The sequence below is a fragment of the Heteronotia binoei genome, chromosome 6 (assembly GCF_032191835.1).
Source record: "Heteronotia binoei isolate CCM8104 ecotype False Entrance Well chromosome 6, APGP_CSIRO_Hbin_v1, whole genome shotgun sequence".
Classification (NCBI taxonomy): domain Eukaryota; kingdom Metazoa; phylum Chordata; class Lepidosauria; order Squamata; family Gekkonidae; genus Heteronotia; species Heteronotia binoei.
In genome coordinates, this window is record NC_083228.1 from 142,684,074 (window position 1) to 142,692,989 (window position 8,916).

Sequence of the window (8,916 nt, forward strand, 5' to 3'; positions counted from 1 at the left end):
GGACATAAACTAGAAACCCCAACATTCAAAAACTGGTAGAGGAAAATTTCAACCTTCCAGGACATTCAGTTGCTGAGCTAAGAGTAGCAGTTTTCTTATAAAGGAGTTTCAAGGGGAGATTAGAAAGAAAGACTGCTGAATCGCAACTGATAATGAAGCTCAAGACAATGCATCCTCCTGGACTGAATCAAGACCTAGGTTTCCTGTCTCACTACAAATGCAGATTTCTCCACACATGCTACTCCCCTGCATAGCACACCTAATCCAATCATCCCTGCTGTTGTCATTCACCCGCTATTGTCATTCAGCATCTGGAATCACTCCACTCTGCAACATATAAGAACTGATGGACTCTCTTTCTAGCTGTATCTGAGGAAGCCATGTTGGATCAAGTGAATGGCCCATCCAGTCCAACACTCTGTGTCACATAAGAACAGAAGAGAAGCCCTGTTGGATCACGCCAATGGCCCCTCCAGTCCAACACTCTGTGTCACATAAGAACATAAGAGAAGCCATGTTGGATCAGGCCAGTGGCCCCTCCAGTCCAACACTCTATGTCACATAAGAACATAAGAGAAGCCATGTTGGATCAGGCCAGTGGCCCTTCCAGTCCAACACTCTGTGTCACTTAAGAACATAAGAGAAGCCATGTTGGATCAGGCCAATGGCCCATCCAGTCCAACACTCTATGTCACATAAGAGAAGCCATGTTGGATCACGCCAATGGCTCATCCAGTCCAACACTCTGTGTCACATAAGAACATAAGAGAAGCCATGTTGGATCAGGCCAATGGCCCATCCAACACTCTATGTCACATAAGAACATAAGAGGAGCCATGTTGGATCAGGCCAGTGGCCCCTCCAGTCCAACACTCTGTGTCACATAAGAGAAACCATGTTGGATCAGGCCAATGGCTCATCCAGTCCAACACTCTGTGTCACACAGTGGCCAAAAACCCCAGGTGCTATGAGGAGGTTCATCAGTGGGGCCAGAACACCAGAAGTCCTCCCACTGTGCCCCTCCCAAGCACCCGAATACAGAGCATCACTTGCCCCAGACAGTGAGTTCCAACAATGCACTGTGGCTAATAGCCACTGATGGACCTCTGCTCCATATGTTTATCCAATCCCCTCTTGAGGCTGTCTATGCTTATAGCCGCCACCACCTCCTGTGGCAGTGAATTCCATGGTTACACCCTTTGGGTGAAGAAGTTCTTCCTTTTATCTGTTCTAATCTGACTGCTCAGCAATTTCTTTGAGTGCCCACGAGTTCTTGTATTGTGAGAAAGGGCGACATTAGCTACCTTCCAGTCCTCAGGAACGGAGGCAGATTTTCATGAAAGATTCCATATTTTTGTCAGGAGATCCACAATTTCACCTTTGAGTTCTTTCAGATGTATGCCATCTGGGTCTGGTGACTTAGCAGTTTTTAAATTGTCTATCAGTCATAGGAACTATGACTGGGAGGGGCGGTGGCTCAGTGGTAGAGCATCTGCTTGGTAAGCAGAAGGTCCCAGGTTCAACCCCCGGAATCTCCAACTAAATAGGCGTGGAAAACCTCAGCTTGAGACCCTGGAGAGCCGCTGCCTGTCTGAGTAGACAATACCGACTTAGATGGACCGAGGGTCTGATTCAGTCTAAGGCAGCTTCATATGTTCATCTAGCACTCGAGGGGGCTGGTGCTGCCAGGCCATCTCACCTGTGTGTGCTTCTTGCACAGGTGTGTTTCCGGCAGAAGGACTACTGGCAGTTTGTGAAGGACATCCGTTGGCTGAGCCCCCATGCCGCCCATCACGTGGAGAAGGTAAGGCCCCTTGTCCGAGAACGGAGACAGACGCAGGGATACAGGGTGGGGAGCTGTGAGGGAGCAGCTGGGAAGGTGGGTCGTTGTAGTCCGTCAGGCCCCATAGCAATAATGGCCCCATAGCAAACTAATTGTGAACCTCCTGATGGCACTTGGGTTTTTTTTTGGGCACTGTGTGACACAGAGTGTTGGACTGGATGGGCCATTGGCCTGATCCAACATGGCTTTTCTTAGGTTCTTAAGTTTGAGGCAGCGACATTCTGTCTTCTTGGTGCTGGTGGGGGCAACAGTGAGAGGGCTTCTGATGTCCTGGCCCCACTGGTGGACCTCCTGATGGCACCTGGTTTATTTGGCCACTGTGTGACACAGAATGTTGGACTGGATGGGCCATTAGCCTGAACCAACATGGCTTCTCTCAGGTTCTTATGTCTGAGGTAGCAACACTCTGTCTTCTTGGTGCTGGTGGGGGCAACAGTGAGAGGGCTTCTGGTGTCCTGGCCCCACTGACGGACCACCTGATGGCGCCTGGTTTTTTTGGCCACTGTGTGACACAGAGTGTTGGACTGGATGGGCCATTGGCTTGATCCAACATGGCTTCTCTTAGGTTCTTAATTCATGCAGTAGCTCACAGCTTTTAATGCCAGTATCTCACAAAGTAGAATTTTGGCTCACAAGACTCCACAACTTAGAAGGAGCATTGGGTCTCATACATCCCCCCTCCCCCCCACACACACAGCCAGGAGTCGTTTTGTAGAAAAATAGGTGGTGGAGCTCATTAGCATAACAAATTATTTATTTTTATTGACCTTCAATTTATATCCCACCCATTCCAAAAGTGGACTCAGGGCGGCTAATAGTCATAGTAAAACCAACAATCTCAGTCACAAGTTTAAAACGATAAAACATGAACAATTAACAATTTAAAAGCAAGATATTGGGTGCTATACAAAATCTTGAAGCATAGGTGGATCAGATTATATTAGAAGAAGAAGAAGAAGATGATATTGGATTTATATCCCGCCCTCTACTCCGAAGAGTCTCAGAGCGGCTCACAATCTCCTTTCCCTTCCTCCCCCACAACAGACACCCTGTGAGGTGGGTGGGGCTGAGGGGGCTCTCACAGCAGCTGCCCTTTCAAGGACAACCTCTGCCAGAGCGATGGCTGACCCAAGGCCATTCCAGCAGGTGCAAGTGGAGGAGTGGGGAATCAAACCCGGTTCTCCCAGATAAGAGTCCGCACACTTTAACCACTACACCAAACTGGCTCTCCCTGTTATAGATTTTCTATTTGTATGTTGGTGGTCCTTCTGGTGGAATTGCCCAGAAACATAGAAGTTGCAGCCTTCTTCCACTAGTTACTATAGGCCTGTTTTAAAAGTTCGGTTTTACAAGCCCTGCGGAATTGGGAGCGATCCCGCAGGGCTCTTATGGCCTCAGGGGGAGCATTCCACAGCATTGGTGCTGCCACTGAGAAGGCCCTGGCCCATGTAGAGCCTAGCCTGGCCTCCCTTGGTCCAGGGATCGAGAACAGATATTGAGTTCCTGAATGCAGTGCTCTTCGGGGAAAATATGGGGAAAGGCGGTCCTTTAGATAGACTGGTTCTCAGGCCCCAGAGCAAAAATGGCCCCAAAGCAAACTAATTTATGCAGTAGCTCGCAACTTTAACGCCAGCAGCTCACAAAGTTGAATTTTTCCTCACAAGATTCCACAGCTTAGAAGGAGCATTGGGTCTCATACATTCCCCCCACACACACACAGCCAGGGGTCGTTTTGTAGAAAAATAGGTGGTGGAGCTTATTAACATAGCCATTAGCATATGCTGCCCCCCCCCCCAGCCAAAAGCAATCCAATGCAAGAAAGGAGAGCCCTGGGTGAGCAAGGCCTGCTCGGGCTGGCTAGAGATCCAGCCAGGCCAAGCAGGCCTCGCTCACCTGGGGCTCTCCTTGGCTGCCCTCCCCCCCCCCCCCGATTCAAACGGCTAGCAAGCCACCCACCACCCAAAATCACCTAAGAGGTGGAGAAAGGGTGGCGCAGGCTTCTCCAGGGGTTAATGAGGGCTTCTGGGGGTGTGGCAAAGGCCCTGGTGGCTGGCTGGCTGCCAGTTTGGTGTAGTGGTTAAGTGCACGGACTCTTATCTGGGAGAACCGGTTTTGATTCCTCACTCCTCCACTTGCAGCTGCTGGCACGGCCATGGGTCAGCCATAGCTCTCGTAGGAGTTGTCCTTGAAAGGGCAGCTGCTGTGAGAGCCCTCTCAGACCCACCCACCTCACAGGGTGTCTGTTGTGGGGGAGGAAGGGAAAGGAGATTGTGAGCCGCTCTGAGACTCTTCGGAGTGGAGGGCGGGATATAAATCCAGTGTCTTCATCTACCTCACAGGGTGTCTGTTGTGGGGGAGGAAGGGAAAGGAGATTGTGAGCCGCTCTGAGGCTCTTCGGAGTGGAGGGCGGGATATAAATCCAATATCTTCATCTACCTCACAGGGTGTCTGTTGTGGGGGAGAAAGGGAAAGGAGATTGTGAGCCGCTCTGAGACTCTTCGGAGTGGAGGGCGGGATATAAATCCAATGTCTTCATCTACCTCACAGGGTGTCTGTTGTGGGGGAGGAAGGGAAAGGAGATTGTGAGCCGCTCTGAGGCTCTTCGGAGTGGAGGGCGGGATATAAATCCATCCTCATCCGGGGATTGTTATACAGCTGCACCTCCTATTCAGTGGACAAGGTAGGTGGGGAGGAAGAGGGGGAGCCGTCAGAAAGGTTCAGGAGCTTTGCTCCTGTGAGCTCCTGCTGAATCTGAAGCGTGCACACAGCTGCTAGGTATCGTTCTACTGAAAACAGTATCTGAGGCAGTCTTGATAAGTGTTTGGTCTTCAAGGTCAGGGGAAAGGAATGCAGCGTCTCTTTCATGGAACCTCAGTGCACTCTGCTTCAGCCTTCCGGTTATGTGCGACAAACAACTCCCCCGCAAAGCCATTGCGACACATATCTATGCCAGGAAACAATAGAAAGCTACTGCCGCCGAATAGCATAAAATCATTGGCGAGAAGCCCTTGATGGGCCAAGCTGGATCAGGCCACTGGCCCCTCCAGTCCAACACCCTGTGTGATGCAACGGCCCAAGCCCAGGTGCCCTCAGGAGGTCCATCAGTGGGGCCAGAACTCTAGAAGCCTTTCCCACTGTTGCGGCTAATAGCAGCGAATGGACTTCTGCTCCGTATGTTTATCCAGTCCCCTGTTGCTTGTAGCCACCCCCCACTTTGTGCAGAAGTGAATTCCATGTGTTAATTACTCTTTGGGAGGGGGGGGGTCAGTATAAGGCAGCTTCATTTCTCTTCAATACCTGACATCTCCAGTTTGGAAGGACCAGGCTGGAGGTGATGTGAAAGACTTCTGTCTGAGATCCTGTCTCTTCCAGTCTGAGTAGACAAGACTGACCCAGATGGACTGATGCTCTGGTTTCGTATAAGCCCGTTTCATGCGTTCAGTTGCTATCGCCTCAACCTAGCCCAGGGGTGACCACACTGCGACTCGGGAGCCACATGGGGCTCTTTCACACATATTCACACACACGAAGAGACAGTTTGGTGTAGTGGTTAAGTGGGCAGACTCTTATCTGGGAGAACCGGGTTGGATTCCCCCACTCCTCCACTTGCACCTGCTGAAATGGCCTTGGGTCAGCCATCGCTGTCGCAGGAGTTGTCCTTGAAAGGGCAGCTTCTGTCAGAGCTCTCTCAGTCCCACCTCCCTCACAAAGTGTCTGTTGTGGGGGAGGAAGATATAGGAGATTGTAAGCTGCTCTGAGTCTCTGATTCAGACAGAAGGGAGGGGTATAAATTTTCCCCCTACCTCATAGGGTGTCTGTTGTGGGGGGAGAAGACAGAGGAGATTGTGAGCCGCTCTGAGTCTCAGATTCAGGAAGAAGGGCGGGGTATAAATCTGCCCCCACCTCACAGGGTGTCTGTTGTGAGGGGAGAAGATAGAGGAGATTGTGAGCCGCTCTGAGTCTCTGATTCAGGGAGAAGGGCGGGGTATAAATCTGCCCCCACCTCACAGGGCGTCTGTTGTGGGGGGAGAAGATAGAGGAGATTGTGAGCCGCTCTGAGTCTCTGATTCAGGAGAAGGGCGGGGTATAAATCTGCCCCCACCTCACAGGGCGTCTGTTGTGGGGGGAGAAGATAGAGGAGATTGTGAGCCGCTCTGAGTCTCTGATTCAGGGAGAAGGGCGGGGTATAAATCTGCCCCCACCTCACAGGGTGTCTGTTGTGGGGGGAGAAAATAGAGGAGATTGTAAGCTGCCCTGAGACTCTGATTCAGACAGAAGGGTGGGGTATAAATCTGCCATTCTTCTTTTTCCTCTCCAAAGCCCCCACCACCCCGAGGGCTGGCTGGCTTGGAGAAGGCATTTCTCTCTTTAAAGCACTTCTCTGAGCCGAGCCAGCCAGAAGCTTGGAGAACGCCGTTAAAGTTGCTTTCTTTCCATCTCACTTCCCTCCCTCATCTATTTGCTTGCCTCCTTCCCTCCAGGACTCCAAACATCGGACATTCATGTCTTCCAGCTCTCAAACATCTGACGTTTATTCTGTGTGGCTCTTACGTTAAGCAAGTTTGGCCAGCCCTGATCGAGCTCCAAGTTGTCAATTTCCCCTCCTTTGCAGAGGGGAGAGCTGGAGGATAGCGACTTGTCCGCGGCGTAAACCGCCTTGCCTCTCATTGGTCAGGCCAGGACATCAAGCAGCTGTCCCGCAAGTGCTTTCTGTGCAGTGTGGGAGGCGCTGGAGGCCAGAGAGGCCTGCGATCCACCCTGCTTGTCCTTGTGAGCTTGCTTCTTCCCGCCTGCCTTGTCTCAGACGCGCCCGTTTGTCTTCCAGTTCATCCACCTGCACGAGAGCAGGCAGCGCGACGCGGATGTCGTCAGCGACCGAGCCGTAGCCGAGCTCTGGCTCCAGCACAGCCTGCAGTTCCACTGCCTGTCGGCTCAGCTGAAACCCCTTCTGGGAAACAAGCAGTGCATCAAGAAATTCTATGCAGGCAAGACGGAATCGGCACCCGGGATGGCATCTCTTATGCCCAAAGGATAAGTCTGTCAGTGGTTGCTGGGAAGGGGGCTGAGAGGAACCTCCATGTTCAGATAAGCCTCTGAATCCCCAGATCCAGGAGGCGACATCAGGAGAAGGCCTCGGCCCCTTTGCCCTGTTGTTGACCCTCCAGTGGAACTGGTTGGCCACTGTGTGAGGCAGGAGGCTGGATGGACCTTCACTGGTCTGATCCAGCAGGGCTCTTCTGATGTTCTTATGAAGGCCTCGGCCTCTCTGCCCTGTTGCTGGCCCTCCAGTGGAACTGGTTGGCCCCTGTGTGAGGCAGGAGGCTGGACTGGATGGACCCTTACTGGTCTGATCCAGCAGGGCTCTTCTGATGTTCTTATGAAGGCCTCAGCCTCTCTACCTGTTGTTGGCCCTCCAGAGGAACTGGTTGGCCACTGTGTGAGACAGGATGCTGGACTAGATGGACCCTCACTGGTCTGATCCAGCAGGGCTCTTCTGATGTTCTTATGAAGGCCTCGGCCTTTCTGCCCTGTTGCTGGCCCTCCAGTGGAACTGGTTGGCCCCTGTGTGAGGCAGGAGGCTGGACTGGATGGACCCTTACTGGTCTGATCCAGCAGGGCTCTTCTGATGTTCTTATGAAGGCCTCAGCCTCTCTGCCTTGTTGTTGGCCCTGCAGAGGAACTGGTTGGCCCCTGTGTGAGGCAGGATGCTGGACTAGATGGACCCTCACTGGTCTGACCCAGTAGGGCTCTTCTGATGTTCTTATGAAGGCCTCAGCCTCTCTGCCCTGTTGTCTGCCCTCCAGAGGAACTGGTTGACCTCTGTGTGAGGCAGGAGGCTGGATGGACCTTCACTGGTCTGATCCAGCAGGGCTCTTCTGATGTTCTTATGAAGGCCTCGGCCTCTCTGCCCTGTTGTTGGCCCTCCAGTGGAACTGGTTGGCCACTGTGTGAGGCAGGAGGCTGGATGGACCTTCACTGGTCTGATCCAGCAGGGCTCTTCTGATGTTCTTATGAAGGCCTCGGCCTCTCTGCCCTGTTGTTGACCCTCCAGTGGAACTGGCTGGCCACTGTGTGAGGCAGGAGGCTGGACTGGATGGACCCTTACTGGTCTGATCCAGCAGGGCTCTTCTGATGTTCTTATGAAGGCCTCGGCCTTTCTGCCCTGTTGTTGGCCCTCCAGAGGAACCGGTTGGCCACTGTGTGAGGCAGGATGCTGGACTAGATTGGCTCTCACTGGTCTGATCCAGCAGGGCTCTTCTGATGTTCTTATGAAGGCCTCGGCCTCTCTGCCCTGTTGTTGACCCTCCAGTGGAACTGGTTGGCCACTGTGTGAGGCAGGAGGCTGGACTGGATGGACCCTTACTGGTCTGATCCAGCAGGGCTCTTCTGATGTTCTTATGAAGGCCTCGGCCTTTCTGCCCTGTCGTTGGCCCTCCAGAGGAACTAGTCGGCCACTGTGTGAGACCAGATGCTGGACTAGATGAACCATTGGTCTGATCCAGCAGGGCTCTTCTGGTGTTTTATGAAGGCCTCACTGCCCTGTTGTTGGCCCTCCAGAGGAACTAGTCGGCCACTGTGTGAGACCAGATGCTGGACTAGATGAACCAATGGTCTGATCAAGCACAGCAACTCTGATCTTATGAAGGCCTGAGCCTCTTTTCCTCTGTTCTTGGCCCTCTAAAGGAACTGGTTGGCCACTGAGACAGGAGGCTGTACTACATGGACCGTCACTGGTCTGATCCAACAGGGCTCTTCTGACATTCTTATGAAGGCCTCGGTCTGTCTGCCCTGTTGTTCCTCTGAACAAGTTGGCCACTGTGTGAGAGACCAGATGCTGGACTAGATGGACCACCGATCTGATCCAGCACAGTTCTTCTGATGTTCTAATGAAGGTCTCGACCTCTCTGCCCTGTTGTTGGCTCTCCAGAGGAACTGGTTGTCCTCTGTGTGAGACAGGATGCTAGACTAGATGGACCACTGGTCTGATCCATCAGGGCTCTTCTGATTTTCTTATGAAGGCCAAGGCCTCTCTGCCGTGTTATTGGCCCTCCAGAGGAACTGGTTGTCCTCTG

The 8,916-nt window shown here is 52.5% G+C and overlaps 1 protein-coding gene across 1 annotated transcript in view; it reads left to right on the forward strand.

Moving 5' to 3' along the window:
* Nucleotides 1–6,878, forward strand: part of LOC132574379 (run domain Beclin-1-interacting and cysteine-rich domain-containing protein-like) — a 39,971-nt gene extending 33,093 nt beyond the window's left edge. The window contains exons 3-4 of the mRNA XM_060242742.1: nt 1,721–1,804; nt 6,669–6,878. Coding sequence (XP_060098725.1) covers nt 1,721–1,804; nt 6,669–6,878 — 294 coding nt within the window. The remainder of the gene's footprint in view (nt 1–1,720; nt 1,805–6,668) is intronic.
* The last annotated feature ends 2,038 nt before the right edge of the window (nt 6,879–8,916 follow it).